Genomic DNA, 26,412 nt, shown 5'->3' with positions numbered 1-26,412 from the left:
TGAATTCATGTGGATGCCTTTTACAACCATCTATAAATCACAATCTATTTTTAGCATGGTCTCCAAAGAGGCTTCAAAATCAATATAATTGAAGTAGGGCTGGGTGGGTGATATGGCAAAAAATATAAAATCTAGATTTTTATCAAACTTATGGTCGATTCACGATTTGATTTTTTCCAACTTTTAAATGCATTCCAACATGATTCAAATTGTATGTTCTTTATTAGAATGCAAGCGAACCTGGTTAGAGAAATCAAAGTTATTTTCATTTTACGAAACAAAGGTATGCAAGAAAAATGTACAAATGCACCAGAGGGGGAAGTTGTCAACAGATCGTAAATGTAAAATAAATTAAAATCTAATAAACCCAGATGTTCAGAAATAATAGAATAATAAAACTGCTAAATAATTATTATCCAGATTCAGTATAAATGCTCTAAACCAAGTCCATCAACAATTGTATTTCAAACAATTTGTGCATATTTTCATAAACCCCGTGATAGAGATGTGCCCTCTAGCGGTTCACGCTGAGCAGTGCAGCAATATGAAATAATTCATCATTACAACTCAACTAGTAAAGTTTGTCAAAAATATCACTTGCCAACTTTGGCTATAGATGCAGTAAACTTGAAACACGTCACAGAACAAAGCAATAATTATGATCTATCTGAATCATCATGGCAAAAGTAGTGGCATATATTTGATTCTCCCATATACAATCTCTCCATGATTTAAAATGAAGCACCCATAACTATCACGTAACTAAAAATGTTTTATGCATAAAAAGAAAGGTGACCATTCATCTACATGCGCACGCCGAGGCCAGTTATTATCTTAAGCCGGTGTATACCTGCATGATGGACGAAGCTGAGCTACAATCACACCATGTACAATCCTACTGGGAATATTACCACTTTACTATATACCACTATAACTTTCATCCTTAGTTTGACCATTAGCATTTGGCACCCGTAACTTTAAGCATTCTGTATGTAAATGCCCCTGGCAAGTTGCTGAGTACTGAATAGACATAGATAGAATCTAAATATTAAATGTTAATAATTGTTTAGTGTCTGTTAGTAATTCTGGTAATTATCTGGATCAATGAATCGCCATATAGTTAGACAGAGAGGGAGGGGGTAAAAAAAATTATAATAAATTGAATTGAAATTTGAATCTTGTTTGAACAGTAACTAACTGCACAAGAATAAACAGACATCTCCTTTAAAGCTTAAAATAAACTTTACAATATGCAAAAATGCTGAGCAGAGTGCACAAAATATGATTTTTACCATCTGTAGGGCCACCGCCCTTTCAGTGTGAGACAAACCTGCTCTTGTCGGTGATCAACGCCTGCATCATGCGCAGTTTGGCGGGTGGGATGTAAGCTCCACCGGTGCGGGTCAGGATGGGATCCAAACCTTCCTTTCTCTTCTTCACCGGAGGTTCCTCAGGAGGTTTGTCATTCTTGTCTGGTGAGGCCGACCTTCCCCTCCTCCTGTGTTCCCAATCCCTCTCTCTGATAGAGCGCCGCTCATAACAATCTCGATCGCCATAGCGGCCTCTGTCTCGCTCGCGCTCCCTGGACCTGATGAGAGGGCACCGGAGAACAGAAAAATGTCAGAACTGATAGGTGTGATATTTTACGTCAGGAGGGAAAAGAAAACAACAAATCTGTCAAGGGATTAAACACATTTTTGCTCACCTACGACCCCTTCCATAGCGATCTGGTGGAGAACGGGATCTGGAGTGAGATCTTGACGGTGACCTCTGAGTTTCATCTCTTAGGAGACACAATGCAAAGTTTTAAAGAAAGTTCAGAATTCTGGATTGATTTTGTAAAGTCGAGGCCTACTAAAGACCTACCTGTCAGGCGAGGTGCTTCTTCGTCTGTTTTTGCCCTCATCATCAGAGACATGCTGAAACAAAAACTGTCATGTTAGCACTGCAACACAACTAGATGCAGCCAAATAAACTGTTATTATAAAACTAATAGCACAATTGGAATTAAAGGCCTTCACGTAAACTCTTCAATCAGAAAAAAATGCTCACATTAAGCTTAATCTGAATTTCTATATCACTGAAAGTGAACCACATCTTAAGTGTGTATTTCTGTAATGTTAAAATACATGCCCGACCCATCTTAAAGCAGCCCTATGTGCGATTATGATAATGAGCGTGTCATAAATCTGTATTCAAAACCCTTACCTAGCCTTACCCTAATTCACTACGGTAAGCCTACAATAATTATTAAAATTTTGAGCTGTGGGGTCGGTTTTGGAACAAAATCGCAGGCTTACATAATTTGTCCATGCATGTTTACGTCATGTCTGCAAGCACAGAAAAAAAGGGCTGACTACTGTGTCACGTTTGTGGTGGCTGGGGAAGCTATGGCACTGCAGTCTGAGACCAACAGCAGCGGCTGTTGGTCAAGTGGAAGGCTGAGGAAGGAACCGTGGAAGGAGATTCAAAGTCCTCATCCTTCTTATCCACAGTGAAAGGTTAGCCGTAGAGCCACCTCCACGTAGTCACGATCTTCCAGTGAGAACAAAAGCAACATCTCCTTCAACATACTATTGTACATTGAGCGTGGTCATCATAGTGCACCAAATTAGCGTGATCCTCAACTGGCCAGTCTCCTTGTTCAAGGAGGAGGATTGCTACTGCAGGCAATAGATTAATTTAGTCCTTCTGTAACATTGGGTTCTTGGAGAGGAAGAGAGGACGCAGCAGTAGATACTTTTAGGACTTTTAATAATAAACACCAGAGTGGAACAAAAGCTGGAGTGGAACAAACTATAAAGCTAAACATCATTATAAAGCTAAACATTACAACACAACGTAACACTATCAAGGACTGACAATCGAATGAAAAAACTAGAGGGTATTTATACACAAGGAGCTAAATGAGTGTAATGAAATACAGGTGAGGATGATGAGGAGCAGATGGAAGTGATGAGGGCAGTGACCTATGGGAGATGTAGTCTGGGGGAAAACTTCAAAATAAGAGTCCTAGGAAGACTAGAGGGACAGACTGTGACAACGGAATCCTCTTTTTGTGTTTTTAGTTTAAATTAGTTTTATTTAGCCTTAGCAGGCTGCGCCGAACTTCAGATTTTTCACATAAATAAAATTGCCAACTTGACTACTGCTTTGGTAACAAAGACACTAAATGGCACTCTTCACAAGTAAATTGATATCTGAATCATATTTCAGTGTTTAGTGTACAAAAATATGGTACAAATAAACTGTGTGGAATATAAAATCTAAATGATTGGAATTCTCGGATAGATGAAAATCTGTGTAAACAGTCAAAATAGATCTTTCAGTGTTGAAGGAAAATGCTATCTGACTGGGTCTCACCCTGATATGTGCGACTCTACTCTTCATCTTGTGCACTACACCATCATCACTGTTGTCTTCACTGCTGTCACTGTCAGAGCCACTGGACTTGGTCGATGCCCTCTCGGTGGGGCTACCTGCTCGTGGACTGCCATCTCTGGAGCCAGCACCCTTAGGCTGGTCTGAATCAGGACAACCTTTATGTCTATCTGCTTCAGGGTTACGTTGGCCCTCTGAAAAATATAACGTAAAGACATGGTGGTTAACACATTTATTCATTTAAAATAAATGAAGTAAAAATAAAATAAAAAAGTAACGGAATTGGAGAAAGAGTCTAATCATAACAAATGAAAGTTTCCATTGTAAATCTCAGTTAAATAAAGAGCGAGAATCGGCTAAATTTACACAACATCATATAGACTTGATTAAATAAAGCGCTAATCTGTGAAATCCCCATTTCACTCATTTGTTTCTTCGTTTTAAAAGCCACACATGTGAACGGCACGGTCATAGTCATAGAGATTGTAGAAGCATTTTAGAGTGGCCAATTTAGAATATTTTGCATTAACAAAGTACTTTATGCATCCAGTTTAAATATTCTGTCAATCATAACAATGTTCTAAGTTTCATCACATTCGTAGTAAAAACATTCATTCAGTGAACCGGATAATTAATAAACAGCATAGAGGGTTCAAATATCCACATATAAACACTCTCTAACGTTAATGAATAGAATACAAAAGGCATACTATTCAACTCAGACTAAAAGCTCTTTATTTGTAAACAGCACAGAGTTACAAAGCATAGAGATCTGTAATTCCTTAGGTAATTCAGACTTCATACTGAGCGTGTCAAGGGAAGTCGGGACTCGGGTGGCCGCACATGGGTCCAAGTACCTCCCCTATACAAACTCTGTCAGTGTGACATATACAGATGCCACCTGTGTTTTTTTTCCCCTGAACAAAGCAACTGACCAGGTCCACCTTAATTTCCAGGAAAACACGATATACCATAAATAAATATTAAACTGCTAATAACTTTAACAAGGCAACTTAATACCATGATACCGCTGGTATTTTTTGTAAAGGCTATCATACCGTAAACATTTCATACCGTTACATCTAGAGATGCACCAATCGACCGGCCAGGGACTGGAATTAGCCAATTTTCCGCATGCTCGGCCGGACCGGTGACCGGCCGGTCAGCCTCACGTCTTTCCGATTCCAAGCCGGTCTGTTTTGTTGCCAGCGGCGCAGGCAATAACGTCACAGGCACACGTAAACATGTCATTGGCGTGGAAGAGCTTCACTGTGAGTGAAGAATACATAAAGTTCGAAATGTGTAATAATTGTAAGGCCAAAGTAAACCATGGGGGAACCACCACAATAACTTCCGGAACAACAAACCTAATTAGACATTTAAAACAATCACCCAGCTGAAAATGCCCATTTTAAAAAAGAAGCTAAAAAGGTAAAGCGGCTAAAGCTAGCCAGATCTCAGAGCCAGTCACAAGTCAGTAGCCTCTCCTATCATCCCTTGGTATGAGCAGCGAAAAGACCAAAGCAATTACGAGAAAAATTATGGAATTCATGGCCCTGGATGACAAGCTGTTCTCCATATTTGAGGACTGAGGGTTCAGAAATCTGATACATTTCCTCGATACAGAGTAGGAGGTACTTTCCAACGTCGCGTTGCCAGAGTTGTTTAATTTCGTGTCATGTCACAGCCTGTTATCTGTCAACATTTGGGTACACAAATCCGGGTGAGGGGACGTGGGGTGCTGGATGGCAGAGGCAGGCTAAATACTATAGAAATTGTGCCGTTGTGATTTAATGTGCTGAGTAATGTAATTTTTCCCACCGTGTCCGATATTAAAATCAGTGCGACACACATTGCAAAAGGCATGGGCATTGTCGATATGGCTTCGGGATATGAAATTAAATTCTTCCATCCAGCTGTTGTTAAATGTACATGTATATTTAGTTTTCACCGGAGCACCAGCTGAGTCTTCTCCTCCCCTCTACCAGTGATGCTTGATTTAACATCCCGCGTCTACTGCCTGCGCGGATATCAACAGCGCAACTGGGTTGTAGGTTGCCAGGTTGAGGTCATAAATGATTTGTAATGTGCACGATGTGTCGATTGTGTGAGTAGGATGCGTTTCATTCAAGACCTGGCAACTGGACCACCTTGGAATAATATATTGATGTGATTATTCATATAACGTGGTTTGGGCCATACAAATTAAGGGAGTTTTTTTGGGGAGAAATAACAAAACGGGAGACTCCCAGGAAAAACGGGAGAGTTGACAGGTATGGTTACAAGCCGTTCCCGAATCAGTGCTCAGTTTTACAACTGATATTTGGACATCTAACATAAGTTGAGCGTATTGCACACTTCAGTTTTTCAGATCTTTGGAATTGTTTTGTTAGATGAGTAATAAAGAGAAAAAGGTCAATTTATAAAAATAGTGGAAAATAACATTTGTTATATAAAGCAACTAATTTGCTGTTAATTGTTATTTCTACCTCTTTCCAGTCACAGAGCACTTTAATTTGAGAGTTGTTTAAGTGAGAGAAGATCTTGTAACTTAGTGCAGTTTGGGGGAAATTGTAATGTTTAATAATTTATTTTATTATGAAAATAAAATGGTAGATTTTGTTTGTATATGCGGTCAATAATAGTTCTTAGAAAGAAAATCGGAAAAAATTGGTGCAGGTCACACTTGCAAAAAAAAAAAATAAAAAAATTAAAAAAAATCGGAATCAGCCAAGAAAATTGCAATCGGTGCAACCCTAGTCAGGAGTACGACTGAATGCATGCTACGCTAAATCCTCAAGTAACTTTCACAACACCACAAGCCATCACTTAATAACAAGACACTGAATCTGTTCTGGAAAGCATTTAAAACTCCTGAAATAATTATAAAGAGCAGAGCATTCTGGCAAACTCTCAAATAGGCTTGTGACTCAACACCTGCTGTTCTCCTGAGGATTCTTTCAGTTCAAACACAGCTACTAAATAAAATGAACAAAAAGCAGACCCCTCTGTTATATCGAAGCCTTTATACGTGCGGTTTTCACCCTTTGTTAGAAGACATTTAAGATTATGAAATATCACAACATGCAAACGGCGTGAATTTCAAGGCAGCGATTTAAAAATGCATGAAGGGATGATTATTGTTAAATTATCTTGAAATGCATAATTGCAGCAGTCGCTGCGATAAGTGGCTTCCAGGCAGCTGGTCTCATTTCCTGAAATGGAACTCAATCTCTGTGATGGTCTCACTCTTAATATCAAGCTTTGGTGGTAAGCCTGCCATTTTAGACTCCAAGGGATGAATGCAGACAGAGTAAAAAATTAACACTGGCCAAGCTTCAAATCAATGCGAGTAAAAATGGGCTTTGGTGATAAAATAAAACGTTACTCGGCTTTGGCTGTTAACATTACAAGTCAAATTGTAAGAACAAAGGTCTACCTAGGGTTAGGAACCAAGAACCAGGGGCCGGATTCACGGGTTATAAATTATAAAAAGTTTGTAGTAATGTTCCAAATTGCAATGTTTGAAAAATTCATAAGAAAGTCTTAATTATGCTTTCAACAAATTCAATACTTCAATACTTGTAAATCGTAATTATAAATGTATCTATCAATCAACCAACCAATCTATATATTCTTGTCTTCTTAAGTCTATCTCTCCGTTATATTGACAGTAACAGCTGGCGGTGCGTTAGCATTCTAATCGAGTATTTCGTCTAGAGGTCGACCGATATTGTTTTTTTCAGGCCGATGCCGATCTTTTGAAATCCGGGTCGGCCGATGGCCGATTAATGCAGCCGATTTATTTTGGCCGATATTTGGCCGATATGTGCTTGTTTTTAACCTCTTATTTGAACCTTTTATTTGCAAGATAAAATGTAACACAAATAATTACTTAAGATAGACAAAATTTCTCAACAAATACATTTATTGAACACTTGACACTTAAATTAAAAATGTATAATGTAAAAACATATTATATAAATAATGTATAACAAATATATTAAATAAACAAAGCAGGTGTTACTGAACTGCTCCGAGACACGAAGGTTGAGATCCAAATGCAGCTTTAATTAAGGGGCAATCCAGACACGTAATCCAATATTCAGAGCATCCAAGAGAAGCACAGGCATAACTAGGGATGGGTATCGTTAAGGTTTTAATGGTATTACTATCTTACCGATACTGCTTATCGATCCGGTACTTCAACTGTATTCTTAACGGATCTTTTTAAGATAAACATTATATAGGCACAGTGATTTAATTTCAGGAAGGTCTACTAACACTACTGTTCAGGTGTGGTCTAAAAAGAAATCTAATAATCTAGTAATCAATTGTAAAATAACACTGCATAGTTTATCATAGATAGATTAATGCTTATTAATGCATAAGTTATTCATTCAAGAGCTGTAAGTGATTTTCTCTTTGCCTTTTGTTGTTTGATTCGCAGTAATGGCTCAATCGTCACATGTTTATTAGGATGCTTCCCCTTTAAGACCGAATTCAGATCTAATAGACTCCTGATGCAGCATATTTTCTCCCAACTATTTCCATAACTACGTCCATTTAAGACATAAACTGTGTTTAAGTGAATCTCCAAGTCGGTCGTTTAGACAAATTTTTGTGTATAGTTGATCGTTTAGATGCGCACATGAAACCCAAAATAGTCTATACTTTGCTTGTCTCGTTGCTGTCTGTTTCGGAGTGCGCGCCGCCTTGGGAACGGTATCTCTTGTGCTATTTTACTATTAAACGCGTCCCGCAGTTTAGCAACAGTAGCATTTTACAACAATCACCGATCGTGCTGATTCTGACGTTAAGTTTGAGTTTTAGGGAGAAATGTCAGTGCACCGCTGTGAAGGGAAGGATGTTGTGCTAGACAGAATGCGGCTTATGTATAAATATTCTTTTCATAATCTTTGGAAGGCGAAATATAAAATAAAATCAGACTAATATCACAGACCTAAACCAGGCTACATTTGAATGTTTAGTTCTGTCACTCATTTAGCTGGGCTGTGTTGTGCTCGCGAGATCTCTCTCTCTCTCTCTCTCTCTCTCTCTCTCTGCAAATAGCTAAACTGCATCACAGACAAATGGTTTCATAGAATTATTATACATAGAAATGGCTGGCGAGATAAAATAACTTTCTCTTTATAGCAATAATACATGTATTTTCTTAATTTCTCCAGTACTGACAGCAGAACCGGTAACGTCCGAGCTTACCAAAGCCAGTCCAATAGCATATAGCGCGTTGGTATATTTTTATTACTTATTTATCTGCATTGAGTGACAACCCTCTCAAATATAAGACACACAAACAGAACAAATAAAAGTCTCAAAAACTCTGTAATTGCAAAATTCTTGCTTACTTATTGTGACATGATAGCAACCCTTCTGCTGTGATAATGCAACTTCAACTACGCTATCAATATCCAAAGTAGCCGAATGTCATGTCGCGTTTTTTCTCGAAGTTGGCAGTAAAATATCAAAAGTTTTTAATTAAATATAAATAAGTTATACAAATTTAATCCTTACTGTTTTCTCCAAGGAACTTAGCTCCTTCCTTATAGGCACTGGATGAGGTGTTCTATTTCCTTTCATTCCAGACCACAAGAGACAGTACTAAAAGCACTAGTGGAAGACGAATACCAACACAATCACAAGGAATCCCCTTGCAATGCATCAGTGCAAGTAGAAAGAACCACAGCACAAACTGCTGGCAGTGGAGTAACATTCAGTCTGTAGAAATGAAATAAAGTGCAGACAGAAGCCCATGTTGCTGCTGCACAAATTTCAGAAAACAATACACATCTGAGTGCTGCCCAAGATATTGCGAGAGCATGCGTAGCGTGATAGTGAATAGATGAGGGGACAGGACACCTTAAAGACTCATATGCATGAGAAATTACCCGTGTCAACCAGTGCTCTAATCTCTGCTTGGAGAGCGCAGTCCCTGTGCATGCATCACTCAAGCCAACGAACAAATGGTCAGTCTTGCGCCAGGCTGCTGTCCTGTGAATGTAAATCTTGAAGACCTAACTGGACATAGCTCAACCTGCATGTCAGCCTGATCTGGCGGCAGAGCAGCTAACACAATGGGCTGATTCATAAATTGAGGAGACAATGTCTTTGGTGGAGTTCACTCACATACTTCGCTGTTGTAATGGCCAAGAGAAATGCAGACTTCAAAAGACAGCGATTTAACATCATTGAGTCCATTACAGGCTCAAATTTTCAAAAAGGACACATCTAACCTGTCAGACCCAAGTGAGACAATGCTCACCTCAGAACTGTTGGCTACCAAAGCTGCTACAAACACCTTGAGTGTAGACGCAGAACGTCCAAGCTCCAAAAGAAAAAATCTTAAATCCGTCCTACAGAACAGTGTAGTGGATAAGCGGCATGGTCGTTGCACCAGTCATAGAACATGTTCAACTTTCTTACATACAATTTCTGTGTAGAGGCTGCACGAGCATTCAGAACAGTGTCACTGGTCCCCAGTGAACACTCCAAGAGAGGCCAGTGGACCCAGTGGCCACACCCACAATTTCAACCTGTCTGGGTGAGGATGCCAAACTCTCCCCTCCAACAGATCAGAGTCAGCAGATCTAATCTGCTGGGTAGAGGACAAGGTGGCCCTGAAAACATGGCTTCACAGGCCATTGAGGAGCAAATAACAGCAGGGCTCAATGTTTATTTGTGCTGTGCACAAGGCCCCGCTCCAAGTTTAGACTCCTATACGGCGCCAGACTCCATCCCATCCGAAAAGACAGGTATCCATCCTTATTACCTCCCACGTGAAGGTAGAGGACCCATTGGAACTCCTTTGAGGAGGAACACTACAATGACCATGGAGCCAGGGCCTGAATGCAACAGTGTGATTTTGACCCTTGTGTATTTGTCCCGCACTGGACACAGCTGCTTCTGAATGAGCCAGCGTTGGAATGGTCTGGCAGGAGGTGGATGTTGGGGGCTCCGATGGAGAAACTGATGAGGAGGCTTAAATGTAGGCTTTGCACGAACATTCTGATAGCGAGCAACAGGGCTTGCTGTTGGTGCCCTGAGGCCTGAAGCTGTACCTACATGACGGGAACGTGTCTCTGAGACCAAAACACGCCGATCCAGAGCTTCCTGTGATGCCGGTCCGAAGATTCGACCAGGTACTAGAGGAAACCGGCTCAAGTTGTTCCAACAGACCTCTGGCAAAGGGAATTGGGTCAACCAAACCTGGCACTGTGCTTGCAATAGAGTGCTCAAAGCTGTGCCGCAGTGGTTAGCAAATTACACCCATCGCCTGCAATGCAAGATCAGTTAGATCCATCACTAAATGGTCAGATGAGTTTGCTACTGTGCCAAAGAATTAGAAACAAGACCAAGACATGCTGTAGAGGTGTATGCCCATGAGAGCAGTTCATCTGTTCATCTGCACTCGATGTTGGGGCAACGCACGCTCATAGAGTGCCTCATCAGGGGACACGATGAGCACCAAAACACTGCATTCTACAGCTGGCATGCTGCCAAGACCCACTGCCTCCGGGCCCAGCAACCCAGCCAGTGTGCAGGCCAGTTGATCAGGGAGTGTGGCCTTTGACGAACTCTAATGCAGACACCAGTACGGCTGTAAAATCACATAGAGCCCCCACTGCTAGTTGTGGGGGGTCCAGATTAATATGGCGAGCATTGCTTTCAATATTCCCTCCAAGGACATTACCACTGAAGGTGACCCACCCGATTTGTCAGACACATTATCACTGTCAGAGTGGTGTGACTGGGCCACAGGCAGACTTTCACCAATCACGGAGCTTGGAACCGGATTTGCACCAAAAAGCGAGTCAGAGGCAGACACTGCCATCACATCTAACTCCTGTTCTGCATGAATAGCTGGTGACAATGGCATGCATGATTCATGCTGCACTTTGTCCTGTGCCTCTGTTGTAGGCTGAGCTCTAGCCAGGAGCAGCAGTAAAAGTTCTACAGCAGAAGACAGCTGTTCCACTTTGTGCACTAAATCAGAAGATTTCGTTTTTGTATTGAAGTGTTTGCTTATGCTTACGATCAGACATTGGGAAAACCGAATCCTCTGCAGGGGATTCCAGACCTGTCTGTCACGGTCAACACGCAGTAAGAGGCGTTATGGAGCACTCAGTGCATGGGGCAGACATGGCCTCTTCAAGATAGTCCACACAAAGACAAGCACAGCACTGATTAGGTCCATCGTTGATAACCATCACATCAGGGCATGTAGAACATCTAGATGTATCCATACTGATGTCAAAACTCACCTAAAAACAATCCAATGAGTTTAAATCCAGCACTCGTTAACGACTCACACAAACGACGATCCTGCACTCATTAAAACCTAGGCAACCAGGGCTTCAGAGTGTATGTGTTTGCAAAGGTATACAAACTTACAGGCAACCAAAAGTTTGACACCTTTCAGAAGCACAAGACTGTCTCGCGGGTGCTTCCCAGAGAAAACGCTCATAAACAGCACTTCCCAATAGCGAGCAGCGAATCCCGTGGGAAAACTGCTCATAAACCACACTTCCAATCCAATCCGTAAACACAGTGACAAAACAGTTTACGGATGTGAGCTGATGCACTCTTCAAAAAAAAGCTGCACAAAATATCGTCACAATTGATTCAGTCAAGTGAGAATGAAGAAGAGATAGAGCTGACAACTTTCTAATTCAATTCCCGGTCAAAGCTCAAGCGCAAGAGTTTTCCACAAGTGCTTTCAGTACTGCCTCTGGCGGTCTGGAATGAAAAGAAATAGAACACTCATTGACTTGCCATTGCTCTACAAGTTTGACTTAGGAGCCAACTGGGGCAAATGCTTCTAAAGCTTGATTCAATTTAGATGTATTTAACAGCAGCAATGCTTTCAAGGCCAATGCGAAATGCCTGGATAAAAAGTAATGAATCTCATAACCATGCATGCATCTGTCAAATTTCATCACAAAATCCAAAGGAATGCTCCAAGTCCAATGTTTGCAAGACCTTTAAATAGAACAGAATATGAAAGCATGACATCAATTTGTAGGCTAACCTGGAAGAACAAAACATGAGTGTCTTCAACTAATGTTAAACACAGACCTATATTTTCCTCATAAATCGAAAATTGCTATCTTAAAAACCCATTGGAATTCCAGAGGGAATTCATGGCTTGAAAATCCTAATTCTTTGGCAAGTTTACTGGAACTTAAATGCATCATGACTAATCTCCACTGTACAGTCTGGGAAAAATTTCTTTTATTCCACATATTTGCTAGAAAAAAAGCCATTTGGCTGAGATACATTTTCACGGCAACAGAAACAAGTTAGACAATCTGTGTGTTCCTCTGTAACAGGTGCATCTGCAGTAAAGCATTGCTGTGTCACATTGTTCGCCCTTGTGCTGACTTGAAATGTTTAAGTAGGTCTCAGCTGTGAGGAAACAAGAAGGCTTATGTTCCAGTTCAGTGCGGAGTCAAACGTTTCTGCTCATCAGATTCAACCAGTTTGTTTAACTGAAGTTAAACCTTCGACTATTTTTAATCCATGATATTCAGTGAAGCTGTGGCCAGCAGCATTGCAATTTAACAAAGCAAAACGTCCTACTATTTAACGTACGATATGAATTCAGGCAAACGTATTACTTGGGTTCGCTTACACTTATAAGTCTAATAAAATACAGGACACCCACATTTATTGACAAATTAATTAAAAAGTTATTTTCCCATCATTAGTTGATTACTGGATAAAGTAATTCTGAAACATCATTCAGACTGATTTGCCAAATCCTGATTGGTGAACCAGTTCAACCGATCATTGTAAAGAATTGACTCAAAAGAATGACTCGCTCACAAACAAAGTTTACTCTACATGGAGCAATTTCTAGCAGACACTTAATAGTTCATAGCAAAGTATACCTAGAAATATTTATATCCACTAAAGAAATTCCCATGAAAAATCTTATTAATTTTCATGAATTTTTTTTAAAATCCCCTCATATTTTCCTGAAAAAACAAAGCAGAAAAGTCTGTGTTTATTGAATGATAAATTAATGTCACACTGAAACTGATGTGAAAAGATGTAGTTGTTTCTCACTGAAAGAAATCACACATTTGCAGGGGAAAGTTCCTCAATTTCACACTAATTTAATCGAATACAATTAGGGCTGGGCGATAAAACGATATCAATATTTATCGTGATGAAACATTCACTTGAGTAAGCGCTTTCAATTCCTTCCTATGGAAGCTGAGCATCAAGCTTGTGAGGTGGATTGTAAAATTGACAGCAGCGTGGGGCAAGTGGTTCCCTAGCGTTGGGAGAGGCTTTGTGCGGATTTCTTCTGTTTTAGTGGAAACACAGCCTCAGACTGTATGAAGTTGCTATTGCCCCCACTACGCAGGTCACCGTGTTCTGGATCTGGACCCCAGATTGATTCCATCTTGACTGCAAGACATCATGACGACGGTTACGACCTCTAATCATCTCTAGTGAGCAGCGCGACAAAACAACAGTGCCGGTTACATCATATCTGATCTTTCTGCCCTGTATTCGTGAATATTTTTCTCTAGCACTGAAACACGCTTCACTGATGCCCTGTCCCGGGCCGCACCCGCATCCACTTTTCCCCACATGTGACTAAACATGAGCGTGCGTGTTTCCAGAGCACCTTTAGACCATAAAGCCTTAATCCAAGCCTTTAATAATAAAGAAATAGATTTCTGTTCTAATTTTGTGAAATTATTCAGATTTCATCATCTCTGACAAGCATGAAAGACAAAACAATTACTAGTTTGTAGCCTAGTCTTTCTCACTTTAATGAAAATGGAAAAATGGTCCATTCAGACTTTTACATTTTCAAAAGTTTCTCTCTGGAGATACCCCTGAAGCCCCATACAGTATAATTCCTCAGTCACAAGGGCTTCTATGTCCCCATACTTGGATATCTGTATGTTAAGAAATATGAAAATAATTTGAATGTAAAAAATAATAAAAAAAAATATATATATATATTATTTTTTTTTGCAATGTGCAATGTGCAATTGTCATATCGAATGATATGAAAAAGAATATTGTGATCGTCCAGCCCTAATTACAATTGTTTATGTTCACAGTGGTCCTTTGCATAACACTCACTACACCACTGTTTGAAGCTCTTTATTGGAGACTGTTGCTATAAAGTTACAGACCAAAACAAAATCAAACTCACCCGCAATACTCCTGAGCACATTATAATGGTCTTCATCCTCAGATGAACTCGTGCTGGCCTTCCTCTGCCGCAGCTCCATCCCTACAGGACTAGGAGGCTGGAACACAGAGAGGGGAGATTGAGGGAAAAAAAAGTAGTACAGTTACAAAGTACAGTAGGTCTCAGTGTATGCGTGTGCGCTGTGAGAGCAGTGTTCTAGAAAAGAAGGTAAATGACAGTGGAATGGATTTCTAAATAAAGGACATAAACTACAGTAAATAAAGAAAAACTGACCAGATATTAACATCCATCTCTGAAAATCCAATTCAAAGTTGTAAGCCAAGAAAAGTTGTTGTTTCAATGGTATTAACATGCACCTCAAATGTTTCTCCTGTGACCACATGTGATCGGATTTCAAGGTGAGGGGCTCTGATTTGCTGACAGCATACCTCCCTTACTAAGTCACTATAACTGCATATTTTTAAACACAAACAGCTTGCACTAGCGGCCGGAAGATATGTGTTTTCAATGGCCGATGCTAGGCCTGTCCCTCTTATTATATAATCATCTGGACATGTGCGCTTCAAAATCCTCTCCCTACAGCAGTAAAGCATCACAATCTAATCTGATTTAACTGGACATGCCACTCACGGCTGCCACTGTCTCCATTTCAATCGTAGGACAAACAGAATGCAGTAGGTTCTGGTAATGTAAGCCTATCCATGCTGTTGCTGTTAAGTTGCAGATGGATGAGGACTAAGAAGGCAATAGAAGGATACTTAAAAAAGAAAACAGCCATGAGGTTCCTTTCCTCAGCATAAAAATACCAACGTGTGGCAAACATTATCTGTCCCCACTGAGCCTAATACCACACCATACAAAGCAGGGGACAGAGTGATTTCTGCAAGCTTATGAGAAACCATGGTCTTTCTAAAATGTATCTGCCTTTCAGCAGGTAGGCTTGTATTTCAAAGTTATATACACTGAAAATGCTGAGCGCTCGAGGAGTAAATCATTCAGAAACACAGCACCTGGCCGCCGACAAAAAAAAAGGATAAAAAGTGAGAGGAATGGAAGTGTCATATCAGCACTTTACATGAACCTAAAAAAAATAAAAATAAATAAAAAATAAGAGACAAATGAGCCCTGCAAAAATAGCACTACACTGTTCCTTTGATCTAGTTTGTTGCAAGCAAATAAGTTGATGGTAAGGTCAGACATCTACTTCAGAATCGGTTCCATTTTATTTTCATCATATTATGTTCCATTAATGGTTCTTTAAAGTCTGTATTGTTCAGGGAAGCAAACTCATGAGGGGCAAAAAAGGTGAGACGATCACAAGACCATGTTTTCCGGGGATAATTAGTTAAAGAACAAGTTAAAACCACTAATTCCAACGATTTTAATTATTCAAGTAAAACAAATTAACTGCATAATTTTGTAGAATTAGCGGCAAAAAAAAAAGGGTATTTTAGTGTTGCTTGCTACGGTTTCACAAATTTGTTCAGTTTTATTAACTGATTAGTTCAGTTCAGAAGGGCGATTTTAAGAGTTGTCCATACAAGTTAGCTGGCGATGTGCACATTAAACATTGAAAACATTCATTTGGAAGGTAGAAAAATAGGCAATTGGACCAGAGGTTGCGCTGACATGAGTCATATGAAAACCCCAGGGCTCTACAGTGCAAGTATTTCACTCGCATTTGCCCCTAAAAAATAGATATGTGCGAACTGGAAAAATTATTTACGAGCACAGTGTGCGAATAAAGAATACAAACGTAACCCCCCTCCCTTTTTAAGATATTTGTTTAAAAATTACAAAACCCACATTCCACAAGCGGAGTTTTCTGTGATGACGCAGTCCAGTCAGAGAGAGAAAGGTGAACAATGGAAAAAGTAGCGGTATAGGCGATATCGCATTTTATTTTAAGCGAAAAAGAGATGAGGAGAAAGAGGAATTTGGCGAGGGGGATTCGCAAGGTTCAACTAACGAAGTCTCTTCACAAGGTTTACCGGAGACGGCTAACGTTAGCGATGCTACCGTGACCACAGCTGTCACTTCAACGTCCACTGCAGCCGGTGGAGGGAGAACATATAGATTCAATGCAAATTGGCTCAAAATGTTCCCATGGCTAGAGTTCGAAAACAACGTCATGTTCTGCAAATATTGTAGAGTGCAGAAACAGGTGGGCATCTCCTCCTTCGTGTCAGGAAACCCACATCTGAAATAGTGATGGTCATTTGCGAACAAGTCAGCTCTTGTCGGTGAATGTTGGGAGCCGGCTCGCATATCAGAATCAATTTATACAAATATACAAAAAAATTAAGATATGAATATTCAAAAGATACAAAAATAACGATAAAATAATATACACTCACCTAAAGGATTATTAGGAACACCTGTTCAATTTCTCATTAATGCAATTATCCAATCAACCAATCACATGGCAGTTGCTTCAATGCATTTAGGGGTGTGGTCCTGGTCAAGACAATCTCCTGAACTCTAAACTGAATGTCAGAATGGGAAAGAAAGGTGATTTAAGCAATTTTGAGCGTGGCATGGTTGTTGGTGCCAGGCGGGCCGGTCTGAGTATTTCACAATCTGCTGGTGGTGGTGGTGTAATGGTGTGGGGGATGTTTTCTTGGCACACTTTAGGCCCCTTAGTGCCAATTGGTCATCGTTTAAATGCCACGGCCTACCTGAGCATTGTTTCTGACCATGTCCATCCCTTTATGGCCACCATGTACCCATCCTCTGATGGCTACTTCCAGCAGGATAATGCACCATGTCACAAAGCTCGAATCATTTCAAATTGGTTTCTTGAACATGACAATGAGTTCACTGTACTAAAATGGCCCCCACAGTCACCAGATCTCAACCCAATAGAGAATCTTTGGGATGTGGTGGAACGGGAGCTTTGTGCCCTGGATGTGCATCCCACAAATCTCCATCAACTGCAAGATGCTATCCTATCAATACGGGTCAACATTTCTAAAGAATGCTTTCAGCACCTTGTTGAATCAATGCCACGTAGAATTAAGGCAGTTCGGGGGTCAAACACAGAATTAGTATGGTGTTCCTAATAATCCTTTGGTGAGTGTAGGCCTCAATGCTCAAGCGCACACATTAGTTCTGACTGTCCGCTCAGACTAAAAGCCTCACCTGTTGTTCCTGTCAATCACACACGCAGTGTCAACCAATGAACCAAAGATGCGTGAGGGAGGGCGGAGCCAACTTATGTTGTTCCGATTGTATTTGAATTGTTACATTTATATGCACTTTGTTTATATACATTGAAAAGTTATACTTTAAATGCACACGTGAAATAACATCCTTTTTTACATTTATTTCAATTTGTGCGATGCTGCAGTTTTGCTAATTATTTATTTTTCTTTGATATGGTGCATTATTCTATTATCAGTACTGCTGCTACCTACATGCATACTACGCAGTTTGCGTAGGGCATCAACTCCCTAGGGGGACACCATCTTACCCTAGGATGGCACCCGAAAGTCCACCGGCTGCCCTTACTCGCTCGCTATACGTTATTCAAGGACCCGAAAGCAGTTGCGGAACACAGACGATCGATTCACGCTCATATCACGTGTAGGGCATCAATTTGGCCAGCGGTAGCCCTGTCTATTATGCTGTTCAGATTGTATTAGTTTTGATTGGTTAGATTTATATGCACTTTGTTCATATACAATAAGTTATACTTTAAATGCAAATGTTTAATAGTATTATTTTTCTTAACAAATCAATGCATTTTTAAATGCATTGTGGTTAAGGAAGAGTGTAATTACATTTAATAATTTAATTCAAATTGTTTTAACACCAATTACGAAGAGAGCCGGAATGCCCATTGTTAACCTGAAAAGAGATAGTGTAGCGAAACATCTCATGGCGGCATATCCAGTGCTATGGATGAGACAGGAGAAACCATGAGGCTCGGTGTCAGCAGCCTTGAGGAGGCAAGTGCTGCAGTCTGAGGAGGAGAAGTGGAAGCAGCTGAAAATAAAGATAAACATCGTATACTTCATTGTGAAAGAAGGAGAACCTTTCATCAAATTTGGGCGGCTTTCAGACTCCACCACAAAAACTGAGTTTACATTAATCCCACAGTGAGATCGCTGGCGGACCTCTAAGTATGCCAGACTGTCAACATACAAAAGCAGCTGGACGACTGATATCCTTTGATTTTAGTAGGCATGGGTCATATGTGATTTGGGAGGTATGTGCTGTCCCTTAGTACACGCACACACACTCATACACGCAGTATAAATATGTATGTAATAAATTGTTTGTTAATAAACTCTGTATTTAATTTTCACTGTGCTCCTACATTTTTTCATTTAGGAGCGCATGTACTCCTTGGGAAAAAAGTTAGCGTAGAGCCCTGAACCCCCTGATGTATATTAACATATGTCACTTTAAACATTAATAGCTTTTCCTTGATGAACAAGATAGATTCACATGTACCAGGTCTTTTGACTTGTTTAGGAATGAGAAGTCACATGAGTGCCGCTTATTCAGAGCTCTTAACGGTGCATTCCTGTCTTGGTAGGAATGTGATTGCCAAGCACGTGACTGGTCACTGCTTTGATCAATCACACATGTGTCCGCGTGTGAATCTAGACAAGCCCCATTTCCAGCATCCATCACTCCAACACCTTATATTTGAGTAAACATGCTAAAATGCTAATTTGGTACTAGAAAATCACTAGCCATTATATCAAACACTGCTGTTTGGTTCATTAAATGAAGCTTAACATTGTCTTTGTGTTTGTTTTTGAATTGCCACAGTACAATAAACTGGCATGTCTTAAGGTTAATATTAGGTAAAAATATGGCTATACAATGCTTGAAATTGCAAAAAACTGAAGATGTCACATAAAGGTGTACACGACAGTCTTCAAAGACAAAGGACAACTGGCTCTAACAAGGCCAGAAAGAGATGTGGAAGGCCAGATGCACAACTAAACAAGAGGACAAGTACATCAGTGTCTCACGTGTCCTCAGCTGACAGCTTCATTGAAACCTTCCAGCTCAACACTAGTTTCATGTTCAACAGTAAAGAAAAGACTCAAGGGTGCAGGCCTTATGGGAAGAATTGCAAAGAAAAATACACTTTTGAAACAGAATAAACCAATCGAAAAGGTTAAAGTGGGCAAAGAAACACAGACATTGTACAACAGATAATTGGAAAAGAGTGTTATGGATCTTAACCCCATTGAGCTTTTATGGGATCAGATAGACTGTAAGGTGCGTGAGAAGTGCCCGACAAGACAACCACATCTATGGCAAGTGCAACAGGAAGCATGTGATGAAATGTCAACTGATTATCTGGACAAACTGACAGCTAGAATGTCAAGGATCTGCAAAGCTGTCATTGTTGCATGTGGAGGATTTTTGGGTTAAAACATTTTGAAGTAGTTTAATATTTCTTTTTTTTTTTTCTTTCAAATTTTAATAATAATTTGTCATGTTATTAATGTCCTGACTATACATTGTTATCAGTCGAATGTTACTTTGGTGAATAAAAGTACCAATTTCTTTCCATAAGAGCAAAATATGTACATTACTCCAAAATGTTGGCCACCAGTGTCTATTGAAATCAAAAAATTAAAAGTTTGTATGGCAAGAAAAAAAGAGAGAGAAAGATACATGGATAAATAAATGAAAAGTCATTAAAAAAAAGAGTAGACATGAAAATTTACTTTGCAATAAATAGCCCTTTAAAAGCCCATAACTTATTTCAACAAAACAGTGATGGTCTTCGCTGGTAGTCTGAAGGTTATTAAAATATTAGCACTAGATATAAAAACCAGTTGGCCTTCTTAAGAAATAATCAGCGTATATATTAATTGAGCATGACTAGACAAATATAGAAAGCGCCTAAATCTTCAGATATTTATGAATACATTCGTATATAAGTGACCTGATATGTCACTGTTTTTGTTTATGTCCAGGTCTGTCACTTTAGAGAGAATACAGAGACTCTTAAATCTCTGAAGCTTGTATTAACGGTCACATGAGTGTTTATTATTGTTTTACATCAGTATTTACGACTTCAACACACAGAACCGATCTCAAACACACTGAAGAAGCGCCATCTGCTCCATGTGTGCGGGCCCGATACCCCAAAAAAACCACCGAAGCACATCAATGGCCCAGTTAAACAGACTCCATGCGGTCAAAAGTAACTGACTGAACGATCATATTCATACCTCGTGTCCAGATGTAGGACTCAAATTCAAAGCCGTTTCGGACTTTTTTGACTGAGCCGCCATTCTTCACGCCGTCTTCCTGAAGTGACGCTACGGGCACCCGCAAGGTACTGCTGGAGAACGAAACGCGTTTTCGCTCTGCATTACTTAACAAATGTTGGTGATAAATATCACACCTTTATAAAACACTATGAGCCAGTAAACAGACGTCTTCACATTATTTTACATTACATTACTGTCTTGACTAATTTAATGTTTAGTCTGGGGAAAAATCTATATATAATATAATATATATATAATTTACAATATATTATAAATATTGTTTTCAAGAACCACCTTTGTATATGGGTTATAAACAGTATATGATTTTATGATATAAGATATGATATATTATATGATTATTCCATTACGGGCACTTTTGACTAAATTAAAGTAAAAAAAAAACATCTTGAAAATATGTTTTATCAATGTTAAAACAAATAGGTTTCCACATGAATAAGAATAACGATCTAATCATGGCCTTGATAAACGTTTAAGGGAATTTTGATAAAACGTGTGATATTGTGAATTGTTGTTACCTGAGTTGAGCCTAGGATTTAACAACAGATCTTAACAGATTTTTTTTTATTATTTTTTGTTGAAATTTCTCAAATTCTAACAGATTTGAAAATAATCTTCTCTTCTCAGATCAAGTTGTGAAAATCATAGGATGCAGATATTTATATTATTTTATTATTTTTTTTATTTGCTCTTTTGTGTTTCAAGGGGGAAATAAAATATGTAATGGAATGGAATTGTGACAAAATTATTATTATTATTATTTAATATTTTTGATGAGCCTTTCATTTAATTAAGTTGGCTTGTGAGAGCCAACTTACTGAAATCCTACTTAAACTTATTAGTGGTGCTTGCAAAGCATCACTATTGTAATCTCACGTACTTATTATTTTTATTTTTATTTTTATTATATCTCCGTACAAAACTTCGGCACCTAACTCGTCCCGCACCGTTTGGCGTAGACCCACGAATGAGGTGTCAAATCGAACGGCCTATTGAGGACACGTGTGCTATGACTTTTATAAGCGATCGGGAGTCTATCTATCTATCTATCTGAGGGTAAATATATATATATATATATATATATATATATATATATATATATATATATATATATATATATATATATATATATATATCTCTATCTATCTATCTATCTATCTATCTATCTATCTATCTATCTATCTATCTATCTATCTATCTATCTATCTAGCAACTAAGTTAAATTTTAAACTACTTTAAACTACAAACTACTTTAAACTTTAAACTAATTTAAACTACAAACTAATTTAAACTTTAAACTCATTTTAACTATAAACTACTTTAAACTTCAAACTACTTTAAACTATAAACTACTTTAAACTAATTTAAACTAATTTAAACTTCAAACTACTTTAAACTTCTTCAAACTTTCTGGTCCAAACTTTCACAAGCCAACTTAAAGTTTGTCTCGACGAACTTTTTCTAGTTCTTTAATTATGCACCTTTTTATACAGATTTTTTTTTTTTAAAGATGTTTTCTTAGAAGGATCTGTCATGCTGATCTACCAGATAATTGCTGCCTCCTCATTTATTGTATGAGTCATGAACAGCTTGTGAATTTAAAAATACCTAAACCTACTTCCAAACCATTTGTTTGACAGTAGGCAAGCTGCATGAAACTGCATGCATACTATGACAAAGGAAAGATCTACATAAGCATTCATCAACTAAATGTCATGAATATGTGTAATGTCTATACTGTATGTTCAGCCCTTAGGTTAAAGGATACATTGTAAAAAAAAAAATCTGTAATTTTAACAGTAAATGTCTATAAAAATACAAGAGAAAAAAATACTTTAATTTATTCATGAGTATTATCTGTACAATTTAAAGTAAAATTATTTTTATATATTTTAAAAGGCAATACTGTAGTTTTTACAATATAATGTTGTACAAAATGACATTTTTAGATGTAAAAAGCATGATTTTCATGTATAATTAATAAAAATGTACATTATGTTTAACAAGAGAGTACATGTACTTTTTACAATAAATTATTGCTAAATTTACAATAACTGGCGTTCCCACAATTCCCTGCATGACCCATCATATTACATTATATTTTATGAGAATAGTTGTTTCTTCTTATTTTTAATATCAGTTACATACATCGGTGTGTTGAGTTTTATATTTGATGTAGTTTAGTTAATGTTTACTGCATTATTTTAATTTCACATGTGTTACGCTGATGGTGTTTGTGTGAGTGACACTGAGCACTGTCTCTACATGTATATTGGCCATTGCTCCTGGAAGAGCTGCTATTGTTGAACTTCATGTCATCATGTGCCCTTCTGTATCTACTATGGTGATTAACAATACAGTATAATGTAAAAAGCAGATTTTTAGTTTTAGAAGTTTAATATCAAGTTTCTGATGTTTTTACTGTTTTTTTACAGTGCCAGCATGTATATTACAACAGTTTTAAAAAGTAACATTTACAGGTTGTTCTGTAGTTGTTTAAATTTTTACTATATTTTTGACATAATTATTCTAGCAACCAAAGCTGCCAGTGTGTTTTTAAAAAAAAAAAATGATAGAATTTTTTGCCCAAAAATGAAAACTCTGTCATTATTCACTCACCCTCATGTCCTTCTAAACCCATGACTCCTGTGGAACACATAATACGTTTAGTAGAATGTCTGAGGCACTCTCTCCTCAAAAAGCACCATATAACTTATGATATAAGCATCATTAAAAATAGCCCATATGATTATTTTTGGGTGAGCTATTCCTTTAAGGCAGTGGTTTTGTTTACGTATTCCTCCATCTTTGAGGCGGTTTATTTCCCCCTGTTTGTTTAAGGGCTTATGTGGCATTTCCTTGAACTGAAATGACATGTCCATTGTGAAGTGACCTGTCCCCTGCTGTTGTTATTTCCACCTCTGACTCTCTTAAAGCAGTTAGTCTGCAAAAGCGTAAATGTCAAGAGACATAAAATATCTCTGCCAAGCTTCAGGCGACTCCAGACATCTCCTTAATTTTCTTCCAAGAGTTGAGCGTTTGGGAGTGAAGTGTTCGAAGAGTGCATACAGGGGAGACACGGGCTACTTGTCACACTTTTCACTCCAATGAATATTTCTCAGGGCGGGTTTGTTTTTGAAAGATAATTTCTGTAAAGACACAAACCTTAGTCTTAGGTAGAAAAAAAGTTATTGGACATTTCCACTGTCGTTGCCCAGGGGAAAAAATACAGTTCATTTAACACGCATTGACCTTATGTGACAACATGTGAGAAAATGTACATGGGGTAAGTTGTCACAATGGGACCATGCTGTTAAATAGCATATAAAATATCATTAATGGCTTTTTAAAGAAAAATTACAACATTAAAACAATTACGAATCACAAAAGGATTCCAACATGTCCAGTGTGGTTTTATTGTATTCACTTCTTTACCCAGTACTAACTAGAAGGACAGAATTCATAGTTGTTTTTTTTTATTTGTATTGTTTTATTTTTTTTATTAATCACTTCTGCTTGTATTAATTCTCATAAGTAAATAACTTTGGATACAAAATTCAGGTTTGAATTAATGAAGTAATGGATGAAAATATAAGAGTTACTGTTAATATGTAAATATTGAGCACAGCTCAGTGATTAAGTAAAACAAACTTAACTTCACTGGCCCATGCAGCGAACAAAGTATAATGCTATTGATCCAAAGTATCCCTTAGAAATGTGGTCAGTGGCCCACTCATTTGGGACGATTTAAAATGTAATTGTTTTCATGTACTTTTTATTTTTAAAAATACTGTAATTTATTATTTAATTAAAGTATCATACATATAGTTAAAATATGCTTAAAATTCATTTAAATTGTGTTCATTATATAAAGTGACACAAAACACTTTCAATCAAAAGGGAGAATGTTTTATTAATAATTCTCCAATCAGCCATTGAAATAAATAGCATGCACCTGTTCAAAAGACAACACTGCCATCTACTGGTACCTAAAATTATTTATGACCCTCTTCATGCATTTACTTCAAAATAACAGCAAAAACACTGTACAGAAAGTTTAAACATGCCACATATATGAACATATAAAATATTAAAGTGACAATATTAGAATTTCTTCACATTTCCATGAATTCTTATAACACGCTGAAAGAGTTGATACAGCTCTTTACTACAGTATACTGTACAAGCACAGTCAATTTTAATGTTGTTGTTGTTTTCAGTTTTAGATTTTGGAGTTTTTGGAGCCCTAGTTAATTTCTGACCATGATTAATACAGAAGTTCACAGCAAATCTAGTGTTATTAGTTTGAAAACGTCTGCTGTTTGTTGGGAAGAGGTGTGAAGAATAATATCCTTATGGGATATGCTGCCTTTCATCTAAAAGCCCTCAAAGACAGGACATAAAGTGACCCCCAATATTTCCTCTTAAGAAACAGCATTTTAAACCAGTTCCTTTACGGTATAGTGAGATCTGAGAACTGATCTCTGCACCTGTCAAAAAATGACAATGCATGCATATGTGGCATCTGACAATTGCATAACATTAATTAAATGAATCTTGAAAAATACTAGAATTACAGTAGAACATATAATAAAGAATAAACAAATATATATTAGAATGGCAAACAATTATATTAGATTCACTTTGTATTATCAACCTGATCTTGAATTTATATTAAGAAAGTACAGTATATTTCATACAGATTTTAAGTCATGAAACATTACATTGAAAGGAAACATTATGTTTTGACTGGATTATTTAACAAGAAGGCTGTATTATGGTTTATTTTTTCACTCATCTACAATTTTCAGGGATGGAAATAATTAATGGATAATGTACAGCCAGTGATCATAAGAAAATAAACCCCGAAAGTGTGATTTATTTGTATCGGATTGCAATTATCACCCTGAAGGGGTTTATTGTGTGAAAATAACCTGATTTTGAATTATTCTGCTCATTACACAGCCACTCATCAAATAAATAAATAAATGGACATAAAATATTGATTGATTGAAACACAGATTGACTAATCAGAATCAAGTATTTAAGAGAGCCACGTAATAACCAAATATAATAATTTTGTGTATTTTTTCTAAATGTTTTTAAAAAGCCAAAAATGTTTTTAGAATGACATTAGAAAGACACAAAATATGACATTGGTCAAGCAAATAAATGTGAAAACTTTATTATCACAACCACGACAGATTCTGTATTTTTCATGCCAAGTCCACAAGTTTACAGTACGTAGACAGACACAATAGCCGAAAAAGTCACTGACCCAGAAAAAAATGCTTTCACAGTACTGCAACAAACAGAAGGTGAATATTAAAGATATAATGAGTTGGATTGTCTCTAAATGCAATATCACAAAGTTAAATCAAATAAAGAAAAAGGTCAGATTTTTTCATCTTGTCTGGGGAGGATACGAATAAACGGTCCCCTGGTTTATCTCCTTTCTGTTCCATTAAGTGTGACTAATTGGTTTTAGTTGACATGGGTTCAAGCCATTACCACAGTCTTGCTATAATGTTATGGGTCACAATATAATTTAGAGGGCAGGTTTTC

At 37.9% G+C, this 26,412-nt stretch overlaps 1 protein-coding gene across 1 annotated transcript in view; it reads right to left on the bottom strand.

The window, feature by feature from the left end:
• Nucleotides 1–20,882, bottom strand: part of cwc22 (CWC22 spliceosome associated protein homolog) — a 58,236-nt gene extending 37,354 nt beyond the window's left edge. The window contains exons 1-6 of the mRNA XM_052142603.1: nt 20,788–20,882; nt 14,582–14,678; nt 3,364–3,575; nt 1,867–1,919; nt 1,706–1,783; nt 1,331–1,588 (exon numbers count right to left, since the gene is read on the bottom strand). Of these exons, the coding sequence (XP_051998563.1) occupies nt 1,331–1,588; nt 1,706–1,783; nt 1,867–1,919; nt 3,364–3,575; nt 14,582–14,678; nt 20,788–20,850 (761 nt within the window). The 5' untranslated portion in view covers nt 20,851–20,882. The remainder of the gene's footprint in view (nt 1–1,330; nt 1,589–1,705; nt 1,784–1,866; nt 1,920–3,363; nt 3,576–14,581; nt 14,679–20,787) is intronic.
• Between the last annotated feature and the right edge of the window lie 5,530 nt (nt 20,883–26,412).

The sequence above is a fragment of the Xyrauchen texanus genome, chromosome 14 (assembly GCF_025860055.1).
Source record: "Xyrauchen texanus isolate HMW12.3.18 chromosome 14, RBS_HiC_50CHRs, whole genome shotgun sequence".
Classification (NCBI taxonomy): Eukaryota; Metazoa; Chordata; class Actinopteri; order Cypriniformes; family Catostomidae; genus Xyrauchen; species Xyrauchen texanus.
The sequence above is the reverse complement of the archived record's forward strand: the minus strand, read 5'-3'. Positions and strand labels throughout refer to the sequence as shown.